Below are 12,877 nucleotides of genomic sequence, written 5' to 3' on the forward strand. Positions count from 1 at the left end.
TACATGATGTGTTTCACTGTTTGAATTGAACTAAACTAACTGACATAAATGAACTTTTCCACTTTGTTTCAGTTGAAACCTTTATTTATTTATTTATTTTAACAGTCAGAACGACACGGTGCTCTTCATGTAGCTCAGGCCGACTTTTCAAAATAAGAGTCTGCAGTGAAACCACCTTCGTCCTGAAAGTAGCCTGATACCTTTTATCATAACATCGAAATCATTCAGAGAAACAATAACAGTCAGCAGCAGCAGAACAATAATAAGTGATTTTTCTGTTGCCATGACGCTGATGAGTTCATTATTAAACTGTGTTCATCTCTGTCCTGTGACAACGTGACAGACGTGTAGAGACTGAACTGTCTGTTCAACAGAGAGAAGGTTTCTGTGACAGGAGGAGACTCTGCTTCACTCAACACAGACTCACTGAGGAATCAGACCTGATGAGTCTAAACCCAGGATAGAGAGGTTGAGTGAAGATGGTGTTGAAGGTGTAGAGGTGGATCAGTGAGTCAGAGGAGACTCTGTAGAAGGACAGAGAGCCAGCAGGACAGTCCACATACACTGCTACTCTGTTAGAGACAGAGGAGGAGGAGGAGGAGGAGGAGGAGGAGGAGGAGGAGGAGGTGATACGTGTATGTCTGTTATTGTGCCAGACGTAGTAACCATCATCAGAGCAGCTCAGACTCCAGGACTGATCGTTCCATCCAAACCAACAGTCTCTACTGTTTCCTTTCCTGCTGATTCCTCTGTAACTCACTGATATATCAACGTTTCCTCTCCACTCGACCTCCCAGTAGCAGCGACCAGTCAGACCAGTTGAACACAGCAGCTGAGGCCACCGGTCAAATCTGTCTGGATGATCAGGATATGACTGATGCTCCTTCACACGTGTCGCCTTCCTGTTGTTGTCAGACAGTTTGATCTCTGTGTTCACTGTGTTTGTGTCGATTGTGAGTGGACAGGAATCTGATGGAGAGAACAAGACACAGCTGCAGTTATTGATCATGTGATCAGTTATTGACAGTTTGATGAAGACTCATGAGGTCAGTGATGTGACAGTGTGAAGATGGTTGAATGTGCTGCTTTGTTTCCAGTAGGGATGCACATTTTGAATTTTTTTTCTGACCGGTAACCGACGCTCGTTAACCGATTATTAACCGTTAACCGATAAGATTACGACGCTCCATTTTTTTTTTTTTTGCCATTAAAGGGGCAGTTCAACATTTTGGCAAATTGGCCCATTGCCATAATCCCTATAGTCATAGCAGTAGGTTCGTTACCTTTAATTGTTGGTGCAAGCTGTTTTTAGAACGGCGGAGCAGAGCCGTGAGCTGCTCAGGGTTCTAAAACATCTCTGTCTGGTAACGTTGTGTTATTATCTCATAGCGTAGTGATCGTGCAGGTCACAACTTGTCCACCAGAGCGTTTTGGAGTTTTGGGATTTTGTATTTGATGAGTTTGATGAGGGAAACCAAGAAATCCCATGAGCCTCCGTAGCGTAGCTCTGAGCAGCTCACGGCTCTGCTCCGCCGTTCTAAAAACAGCTTGCACCGACAATTAAAGGTAATGAACCTACTGCTATGACTATAGGGATTATGGCAATGGGCCAATTTGCCAAAATGTTGAACTATCCCTTTACATACACACGTGCGCTGTGACAGCTGATCAGTGCCACATCCACTCTGCTCTGTCTCAGCTGATCGCTCATATGGAGGTTAGATCGTCCAGTGTAGAACTGTTTTAGTTACAAAGTGCAGCCAAACACCAGACTGAAGGAACAGTTTTTTTCAGCGCCGTTGTTACAGATGATGCACATCTATGTCTGTGTAGCTACATTTATGGTCTGACCTTCCTTCACGGGGGCTGCTGCACATACTGTCAGTCCTCCTGTCGAACTTTTTACCGCGAAATATGACTGAAGGCACGTGGAAATCTGCACGTGTCGACACCCCCCCATGAGTTGACGACAAGGAGCTAATAAAATAAATAACTGATAGTATTAATCGGTCAAAGTTCTTGTTAATGGTTAACGGTTAAACGGTTCAACATGTGCATCCCTCGTTTCCATGAATCAAAGTAAAAACAGACTTACACTTCCTCAGACCTGGTGTCAACCATGGGACTCCAGCAGGCTCCACCCTGAAAGGAGGAGGGGGGTCAGAGCAGCACCTTCTCTGTCAGCATGCACACATGGACATTACATGGCTCTCACACACACACTGTTTTATCACTGTGTTCACATGGAGGCTGGTATGTATGGATGAACACTGAGCACAGAGAAGAAGGAGCTGGAGTCTTTATCTAGTGATGATACAGAGCAGGAGGAGACCAGGAGGAAACACTTCATCATGTCTTTTCTTCATGTGATGTCACTGCAGTGTGAGACACACACTTTCACTCTCTGACTCTCAAGCTGCACAAACACACGTCACAGCAAAGAAGATGAAGACACAACAGGTGGAGCTGACCAGCCCAGATATCCCACAATGCACCAGGAAAGAAGAAGAGTGCAGCTGTGAACAGTGGATGGTTTCAGTGTTTGATGAGGAAGGAAACACACTCAACATGTTTGTTAGAGCTCAGTGAAACAGTGAGTTTAGTGAGAAACACTGAGTGTGAACACAACTTGTGTTTGTTTGAAGAAAACTCCCCAGGAAGCTGAAGAATGAGGCTGTGAGCAGGTTTCCACAGGAGCCACAGCAGCAGTGAGTGGATGAAGGAGCTCTAATAGAAACCATCTGATCACAGTGACAGGACGGATCAGGATCTCATGATCAATGACTCTGTTCTTCTCTGCTCTTCACACAGATCAGCTGCAACACACTGACTCACTGAGATCAGTCACATCATGTGGAATAAAGCAGCCGTCCTCAGGACCAGTCCTGAGCTCCATCAAACCTGTCCACACATTTTGACTGGACTTGAAGTCAGAGTCCAGAGGAAGCAGAGAAACTGTAGAGCAGAGAGAAGCAGGCTCAGATCAGAGCACATGGACTCAGACAGGAAGTGAAGCTCCAGCTGCTGGAGACTTTCATTAAAGCCCCAGTATGCGATTTATTTGGCTTTTTATTAGCAAAAATCTAATATTGCTTTCATAAATACGTATTTCACTGAAGTGGAATCACACCCGCATACAAACGAAAGCTTTCTCATACCTTTTCTCCTGATTAATCTATCGACTATTTTTTCGTTTAGTTGATTAGTCAAACGATTAATCTTTTGACTAATCTAACGATTATTTTTTGGTTGACGATTAGTCATTTACAAAAAAACACTTCTGAACACTTCTCTTATTTAAATTCTTAAGATACTCTTTCTGGTGTGCATTCCTCTAAATCAGTGGTTCCCAACCTTTTGTCCTCAAAGACCCCCCTTGCTTTTGTCAAAGACAAGCCTTTTTATTCTATTTTGTGCCATCCTTATTTTGTTTTATTATATTTCGTTCTATTTTTTATTTTGTCTTTATGTCAATTGTCCTTTGTTGTGTCACAATTGTTATCAAGTCCCTATAAGCAGGTAGGTTGTATGTAGGTTTTTGTTCCTATTGATTTTGATGATTTTGATTATCCAATTGGATGTGTTATTGGAATTTTAAAATTTCAATATGCACAAATCTAATTTTGATAACCTCACAACCTCAGAACAAACAAAGCTCTGTGGACCCCCTGACATCTCTGACGCCCCCCTGAGGGGGCCCGGACCCAAGGTTGGGAACCAATGCTCTAAATAATCTTTTTCTTTTGGAGGGGAAAAACTGTGCCACATCAGTTTGCTTTAACCTGGAAAATAGACAGATAAAGCAGCGTGCACACTGAAATATTAGCACGGTGTTTTTTAAATAGGCACATTTATTTAGTATAGTCGTGGAGTAGACCAGTGTTTCCTCTAGGATCCTCACTTACGATCTGCATGCTGTGCTGCATCCGGGTGCACAGAGAGCAGCAGCGGAGTGGATTTAAAAAAAAAAAAAAAAGACAACACGTGAGTGTATTTTTAAAAAAAAGACAACACGAGGACGTGTTTACATCTATGGATACATAAAGCAAGGAGACTGTGGCGGGTGGTCCGATTGTCCGACAAGGGAGGGGGGCGCGGGGGGTCCGTGATCGGACTGTATGAGTTTCGCTTTTACCGCGCACTGATGTCATGCATCTGCCTTCGCTCTCTCTCTGTGTGTGTGAGAGAGACGGAGAGAGAGAGGGAGAGAGAGAGAGTGCGCGTCAATAACGGCCAAAGAGCGCTATGCAGAGATGAATGAACGGAACGATATTGCAGCTTCAGGTGCTCGTTCATCGCTGTGCTGCTGTGGTACAGCATGTGTTTTTCTGCTGCATGTGTTACAGTCTATGGTTCACAACCCGGCGGTGTGTTGTCTACCTGTCGCCGTATTTACGTCATCGACGTAATCGGAAAAACAACTCGACGGTATGTTGAACGTGTCGACGTATTTACGTCATCAACGTAATCGATTAGGTCGATTAATCTGGACAGCCCTACTTGTTTATCCTGTTAAATGCAGCGTCTGTTGTCTGTCTGACTTCTGCCCGAGTTTACGTAAACGCAACATCAAGAATACGTTCCGATATGCAACCACACCGCTAGATGGGGGTAAATCCTACATACTGGGGCTTTAAGGTCATCTGATCTGGAGTCAGCACACACACAGTCTGAAAACAGCTGTTTGATCACACACACATTCAGCCACAAACACTGATTATTACACTGTTCACTACACTCACTGTCTTCTGATTGACAGCTCCAGGCCTCTGGACAGTGAGGACATCTGGATGTCACACTGTGATTTACTGTCTCCTCAACACAACAACACATCTCATCAGGACAAGACCAGGATCTCAGAGAGACTGAGCTGATTATTGATCATCAATATCTGACCAGACAGAGACCTGATGGTGCCGCCTGGTTTCTGTTTCTTATTTCCTCCTTGGTTGGAGACGCTGGGAGACGAATGTCTCTGAGCAGTGGACATGCTTTGATTCTTGTTGCTGTGTTGTTATTAGTGTGTCCACACTCAACAGGTGTCTACAGTCTCTGGGACTGTTCAGGTCAAACACTCTGTTGGTTCAGGAGCAGTTCAACCAGCTGCAGCTGAAATGTTTCCTGATACACTCTGAAATAAAGTCTGATCCAAACATCTGGAGAGACTCAGAGCACAGCTGCCAACAGCTGCTTTCATCCCTGACATCTCTTCTCCTGAATATGACACAGTGAGTCATGATGAGACACTGAAGTCATCATGAGGAGAAACTCCTGATCCCAGTAGTTCATCACTGTGTCTGATGAAAGCTGCACAGCTCATGTTTGAAACACTCTGAGATTTCTGCTACGTTCACACCGCAGTTACAAGTGACCTGAATCTGATTTTTTCGCTCATATGTGACCCATATCTGATTTGCTTTTGACCGTGTGAACAGCACAAGTCGCATTGAATCTGACTTTTTCAAATCAGATTCAGGCCACTTTTAAATGTGGTACTGAATCGGATACGTATCTGATTTTTTTGAATGCGACCGCAATCTGAACAGCCAGGTCGCATTTAATGCGACTTTGACGTCATTCTGACCCGCGCTGCACTGTTTTGTAAATTAATGACAAATAAAGTTGATTGAAAAACCAAAAAATGTGCCACAGGCACATATTTCTGAGAGGGGGGGGCGGGATTTTTGTTGGGAGAGTCAGGGGATGAGACGCACACTTATCAATGACCGATTTGATACGGGATTTCCTCAAATAATAGCCGGTATTCATTTGTTTACACAAACAAATAAAGGCCGGCCCTAAATACAAGCCGGGTCCAAAAAAAAAAAAACTGTCGCCTGGAAAAAACTGACAACGATATGATCAGAAACTCTTTCAACTTTGTGGACTGTCTGCATGTGAAGACTGAGTGGAGTAAAGCTGACCTCATCCTCTGCTTCAGAGAGGGTTAGGGTGAACGGGCTCCGGACACGGAGCAGAGAGGGGGGGGTGGGGGGGGGGGGGTGAAGCGCTACAGCGCAACGGTGACAGAGACCCATGTAGGTCCGACAGCGCAGCGAGGACAGTAGGCCTACGTGAGGAAGAGGAAGATGAACTAATGAACAATGACCTTGGTCGCTAATGTGTAAAAATAAACTGAGGGATTTAGAAATAAAGGCCATCGGGTCGGCCGTAGCGTCACACTGAGCTGTCAGATGATGAGCCAGGCAGGCAGACTGCATATCACATCAAATGTCGGTGAGTTTAAATTCAGACTCTTTTTTTTTTTTTTAAGCGTAATGCTGTGGGTATAGGGAGGCTGATGGAGTGCGGGAGGGGTGGCGGGTTCGAGTCCGACGTGATTATTATTATTTTTTTAGCATTAAGCCATAAAGTCCTACAATACCGGTTGCCGTTGCCATGGTTGCTTCCGTAAACACCGTTGTGGCGTGATGTCATCAATGATCAACTGCGCATGCGGGTCACTTCAGGAGCTTGAGCTGTTCACACAGCAATCCGTAGACAGGCCACATTTAAAGAAGTAATGTGAACAGCCAAACAAAAAATCAGATTTGAGCAATAAATCGGAATTGAGCATTAAGACCTGCGGTGTGAACGTAGCCTTTGGCTTCAGTATAAACTGTGTTGGGACGAGTCAGACTGAGACAGAGGCCGTCAGTGGAGTGGGCGGAGCTTCACTGTGGCCTACACCACCTCTGGATATGGTCTGAGTGATGGGATCTGGTGTCATCAATGCATTGACCACCTGAGACTGATGTTAATACCAGGTGTGACCAGGTGTGAACGGGACCATAGAAAATGTTCCAGCTCCTCCTCCTCTATCAGACAGTGTGTGTGTCTGCAGCAGCCTCTCCATACCTGAGAGAGTCCAGTCTCCAGTCTGGATCCTCCAGTCCAGCAGACAACAGCTTCACTCCTGAGGCTCCTGGATGGTTGTAGCTCAGGTCCAGCTCTCTCAGATGGGAGGGGTTGGAGCTCAGAGCTGAGGCCAGAGAAGCACAGCCTTCCTCTGTGACCAGACATCCTGACAGACTGAACACACACAACAACACACAGGAACCCTCTGTCAACACCTGCTGCCGTGTTCAAGTGGCATCAGATAAACAGCTGGATGGATCCTCACCTGAGAGTCTCCAGTCTACAGTGTGGACTCTCCAGTCCACCAGACAGCAGCTTCACTCCTGAGTCCTGCAGGTCGTTGTTACTCAGGTCCAGGTGTCTCAGACTAGAGGACTGGGAGCTGAGGACTGAGGACAGAGCTTCACAGCTTCTCTCTGAGAGGTTACAGCCGCTCAGTCTGAAGAGATGATCATGAGGAATTAAAGAAGAAAGGAGTTTATTTTCTGTTCTGTTGAAAGACAGAAGGGTTTTTATATAATGATGAATAAATCCAACTATCTCTACACTTACAGAGTTTTGTTGGAGGCTTTGACCACTGGCAGCAGCCTCAGAAGAGCCGTCTCTGAAGCAGAGTATTTCTTCAGGTCAAACTCGTCCAGATCTTCTTCTGATGACAGTAGGATGAAGACCAGAGCCGACCATTGAGCAGGAGACAGTTTATCTGTGGAGAGACTTCCTGAGCTCAGGGACCATTGGATCTCCTCCACTAGAGAACGATCATTCAGTTCATTCAGACAGTGAAACAGGTTGATGCTTTTCTCTGCAGAGGGAGTCTCTTCAATCTTCTTCTTGATGTACTGGACTGTTTCCTGATTGGACCGTGAGTCACTTCCTGTCTGAGTCATCAGACCTCGTAGGAGATTCTGATTGGTCTCCAGTGAAAGACCCAGGAGGAAGCGGAGGAACAAGTCCAGGTGTCCATTTGGACTCTGTAAGGCCTCGTCCACAGCGCTCTGGTAGAAGTTTGTCCCTGCAGATTTGACTCCTGTTGTCTTCCTCCTCTTCCTCTTCTTGGAGGTTGTTTGTTGTTGTGACATCAGGTTGAGTCCAGAGTTGATGAAGGTCAGATGGACATGAAGAGCAGCCAGAAACTCCTGAACACTCAGATGGACGAAGCAGAACACCTTGTCCTGGTACAGGCCGCTCTCCTCTTTAAAGATCTGTGTGAACACTCCTGAGTACACTGAGGCTGCTCTGATATCGATGCCACACTCTGTCAGGTCTGATTCATAGAAGATCAGGTTTCCTTTCTGCAGCTGCTCAAAAGCCAGTTTTCCCAGAGACTTAATCATCTCTCTGCTCTCTGGACTCCAGTGTTGATCTGTCTCAGCTCCTCCATCATACTTGACCTTCTTCAGTTTTAGATGAACCACCAGGAAGTGGATGTACATCTCAGTCAGGGTCTTGGGCAGCTCTCCTCCCTCTCTGGTCTTCAACAGCTCATCCAGAACTGTAGCAGTGATCCAGCAGAAGACTGGGATGTGGCACATGATGTGGAGGCTTCGTGATGTCTTGATGTGGGAGATGATATCTCTGGCCTGCTGCTCATCTCTGAACCTCTTCCTGAAGTACTCCTCCTTCTGTGGGTCAGTGAACCCTCTGACCTCTGTCACCATGTCAACACACTGAGGAGGGATCTGATTGGCTGCTGCAGGTCGTGTGGTTATCCAGAGGCGAGCAGAGGGAAGCAGGTTCCCCCTGATGAGGTTGGTCAGCAGCACGTTGACTGAGGTGGACTCTGTCACATCAGTCAGGATCTCAGTGTTGTGGAAGTCCAGAGGAAGTCGACACTCGTCCAGACCGTCAAAGATGAAGACGACCTGGAACTGATCAAAGCTGCAGATTCCTGCTTCTTTGGTTTCAGAGAAGAAGTGATGAACAAGTTCCACCAAGCTGAACTTTTTCTCTTTCAGCACATTCAGCTCTCTGAAGGTGAATGGAAATGTGAACTGTATGTCCTGGTTGTCTTTGTCTTCAGCCCAGTCCAGAGTGAACTTCTGTGTTAAGACTGTTTTCCCAATGCCAGCCACTCCCTTTGTCATCACTCTCCTGATTGGTCGGTCTCTTCCAGGTGGGGCTTTAAAGATGTCTTCTTGTCTGATGGTTGTTTCTGGTCTGTCTGGTTTCCTGGACGCTGTTTCAATCTGTCTGACCTCATGTTCCTCATTGACCCCTCCAGCCCCTCCCTCTGTGATGTAGAGCTCTGTGTAGATCTGGTTCAGAAGGGTTTGGTTTCCTGCTTTAGAGATCCCCTCAAACACACACTGGAACTTCTTCTTCAGGACAGATTTGAGTTTACGTCCACAAACTGCACCAGGAGCAAAATATTCTGAATGAAAACACAAGAAATTAGATCAATAAGAAAACATAACATTTTAATTCCTCTAAATAACGACTATGTGAACATGTTTCCCTCCATGCGTTGATGTCAGTGAACGTCTCATTTGTCCATCATGTTGAATCTTTAAAGAAATCCTCTTACTGCTCTGCAGATGCTCAGCCAGCTTCTCCTGCTTCATGCTCCTCAGGAAGTTCACTGTGATCTTCACTAATGCCTCTCTGCTGCTCCACCTCTGCTCTTCATCCTCACCGTCCAACACCTCCTCATCCTCCCTCTGGCTCCCTGAGCATTCTGGGTAATCTGGACTCAGAGCCTTGAGGATCTTCTTCAGTTCTTTCTTGACAAAAGTGACCATGTTCTCCTCCAGCAGCTGGAACAGAAACTCTATGAGTGACAGCATCAAACTAAAACCATGGAGCCAAACATCAGATCCATGTTGGACAGACTGACAATCCACTGGTGTCAAAGTGCAGCATGGAGATGATGGTGAACACAACAGATGTGACAGAAGCTGTTGGACATGTCCTCACCATAAATATGGAGTCCAGGTGTGTTTGATGCTGCTGGGCAGACTGACCACTGGGAACCTCTGAGCTCTCCTGGTCCACTCTGTGGAGGAATCAGTGTCAAGTCAACATCAGGACAGAGAGATAATACAAGATGGACTTTATATGTCCCCTGAGGACGTTCACAACAGACAGAGACACTTTGGTTTCAGACCTGGTCCAACAACACGTCGTACAAACCGGTTCTTTTCTACAATAACCTGAGTCTGACTGTCAGTTACAGCTTACGTCTGATCAGCTGATCCACGTTCTCCTTTAAAGTTAATGCTCCAGTCCTTTGACCAGTTGCTCTTTAAAGACAGACAGCTGGGTTCAGGAGAGTCTGGTCTCTGCTGCTGGATCCTGAAACAACAACACAACTGATAAATGTGCATGTTGGAGAAAAAATGATGAAAAATATCTTCAATCTTTTCATAAACACAACAACTGACTTTTAGAGAGAAAAGTCTTTCTGACTGTTTTAAATTCTGACCTTCCATCAACAGAATGACTGAAGTTAATAGGACGATCCATGGAGAAGTTGCTCTTTAAAGACAGACAGCTGGGTTCAGGAGAGTCTGGTCTCTGCTGCTGGATCCTGAAACAACAACACAACTCATGTTTAACAGTTTTAGGTTTTCAAAATAATTCTCTGCAAAGTTATTTTAAGGGCTAATGTGAATGGAGGGTGAGCTGGAGCCTTTCTCAGCTGAGTTTGGGCAGGAGGCGGGGTTCACCCTTGACAGGTCACCAGTCTATCACAGGGCCAACATATACACACACACATTCACACCTATGGGTGATAAAAGCCGTTTTCCCACTAAAATTAGCGGGTCGACGCGGGTTTTTTAAACGCGGGTCGACCCGCTAACAATCGGCATTTGGCCCCTTTCCCATTGACCAAAATAAGCAGAGCAACCATGTTGCCCCGCTCTCATCCGCGGTGCAAGAGACACACACAGTCATGCCACAGCCGCCCGCCGCGGAGTGTCCGTCCGCCGAGGCAGACTCTCTGGCTGGCTGACCTGGAGCACCAGGACCGCGGAGGACAGAGAGTCTGCCGCGGCCATATGACGGACGTCCGCGGCACAACACGTCAGTTAAACAGACTGTCGCTTCTTTTCTTTTTTTTCTATCGTTTTCGGTCAGTGTTCTCTGATCTTTTGATCCCAGTCTCAGATGAGAGCAGAGCGGAGCAGAGCTTTGTTTTGGTGATATGAGACGCGACCAGCGCAATGACGTGGCGTCACGTAACTCTCAACGTCGTCACGTAAATTAGCGGGTTGACGCGGGTCTGGCGTTCCCACTGCAAGCCGAGCAGAGCCGAGCCGATTAAAGGCGATTTTAACCCGCGTCGCTTGCCGAGTCGTTTGACCCGCGTCGACGCGGTGCGCCTTTCCCACTGCCACCAAAAGCCGATTGTTAGCGGGTTTAAACGGGTTTTTTGGCCAGTGGGAAAGGGGTATTAGAGTCACCAGTTAACCTGCATGTCTTTGGTCTGTGGGAGGAAGCTGGAGAGAACCCACACATGCACGGGGAGAACATGCAAACTCTACGTCAGATTCATGAACGTGTTTCATCCCCACTGCAATAAATATCTTGAACTCTGTTCACCGTGGAACAAGCATGGCATTATAAGTTGTAATTGTGTGTTTTGTCTATACATGTTATATGTTTGGAACCTGTACCAATGAGCTGTACTGAAAGCAAATTCCACCAGCCTGGCTGTGTGGTCATTAAAAGAATCAATCAATCAATCAATCAAGTGTTGTTAAATCAAGAATGCCAGAGAAGGTGAGTTGAGAAAGAAAGTTGAGAGTGGTCTCTGGCGCAACTTCACCAATCCACAAGGTGCATGGAGAGTTGCTGGAGCTCCTTTGAATGCTCTCCACTTTGAGAAAGAAAGTTAAAATGCCCAAATAAAAATCTACAGGGAGCGTCGTACTCCAAACATAAAAAGAACTTTAGTGCTGAAGTGGAGTGACTGCTGCAGGAAGTGAACAAAAAGCAGCTGTTATATTTAGTAGCGTCAGCAGTGGATGCAATAACAGAAAAAGAGATGAATGTACGGTAACTCAGTTTTTATGGAGAATCATTGAAATGTGACTCCACAGGAAGAACGTTCAACAGAAACTCAAAAGCTTTGAAATGTAGTTTTGTCTCTTACATCTGATCAGCTGATCCTCGTCCTCCTTTAAAGTTAACGATAAAGTCCTTTGAGTCGTTGCTCTTTAAAGACAGACAGCTGGGTTCAGGAGAGTCTGGTCTCTGCTGCTGGATCCTGAAACAACAACACAACTGATAAATGTGCATGTTGGAAAAAAACTGATGAGAAATATCTTCAATCTTTTAATAAACACAACAACTGACTTTTAGAGAGAAAAGTCTTTCTGACTGTTTTAAACTCTGACCTTTGACCTGTGGTCTGGCTTTTGGTTTTAGAGGGAGGGGCTCCCTCCTCTCTGTCCTCACACTGATCCATGCTGCTGAGGTCACATCCACATCAGCTCACACACACTTTGTAGCTTCACCTGCAGAGGAAACACACATCATTCATGTGCACAGCAGCTCACATGTCCATCATGTCTCCAGCTGCTCCTCCACTGATTGGCTCTTCTCCTCTGCTTCATATCAGTGTCAGCTGAATGCAGTCACACAGCAGTGAGGAAGAGGAAGCTGCCATCAGCTGCTGTACTTCTACTATCAGTCCACTAGATGGCGTCATGAAGCTGCAGCCCAGCAACATGATCCATGGACCACTGTTTCCATCCACTGACACACACAAGGACTGAGATCCACTGAGTTGATGTGACACAGTCTCTGTGTGGACAGCGTCCCTGTAGAAAACCACTGGACCAAACAAGCTACACACACAACAACTGGGCCACGATTTATTTCACCTCACAGCTCCACTATCACAACAACTTCCATCAGGAGTTTTTTTTAAACCATTTCTTCTTTTTTATGGCAGCAAATAGTAACATCTATTGTCTTCTGGGGTCAAAATGACCTCAACTGGTTTGACTGCTAAAAAGCACAAAACATAACATTATCACACATATTTGTGTTATAAAACATATCAACATTCATT

The 12,877-nt window shown here is 45.8% G+C and overlaps 1 protein-coding gene across 1 annotated transcript in view; it reads right to left on the reverse strand.

The window, feature by feature from the left end:
• Positions 1 to 412: 412 nt before the first annotated feature.
• Positions 413 to 12,877, reverse strand: part of LOC311004858 (NLR family CARD domain-containing protein 3-like) — a gene marked incomplete at its 3' end in the record, with an annotated part of 170,770 nt that continues 158,305 nt past the window's right edge. Inside the window, exons 2-9 of the mRNA XM_083997041.1 lie at positions 12,198 to 12,317; positions 9,772 to 9,850; positions 9,383 to 9,611; positions 7,411 to 9,229; positions 7,124 to 7,297; positions 6,859 to 7,032; positions 2,096 to 2,142; positions 413 to 969 (exon numbers count right to left, since the gene is read on the reverse strand). Of these exons, the coding sequence (XP_083853167.1) occupies positions 413 to 969; positions 2,096 to 2,142; positions 6,859 to 7,032; positions 7,124 to 7,297; positions 7,411 to 9,229; positions 9,383 to 9,611; positions 9,772 to 9,850; positions 12,198 to 12,268 (3,150 nt within the window). The 5' untranslated portion in view covers positions 12,269 to 12,317. The remainder of the gene's footprint in view (positions 970 to 2,095; positions 2,143 to 6,858; positions 7,033 to 7,123; positions 7,298 to 7,410; positions 9,230 to 9,382; positions 9,612 to 9,771; positions 9,851 to 12,197; positions 12,318 to 12,877) is intronic.

This window comes from Trachurus trachurus, assembly GCF_905171665.1.
Source record: "Trachurus trachurus genome assembly, chromosome: 21".
NCBI lineage: Eukaryota > Metazoa > Chordata > Actinopteri > Carangiformes > Carangidae > Trachurus > Trachurus trachurus.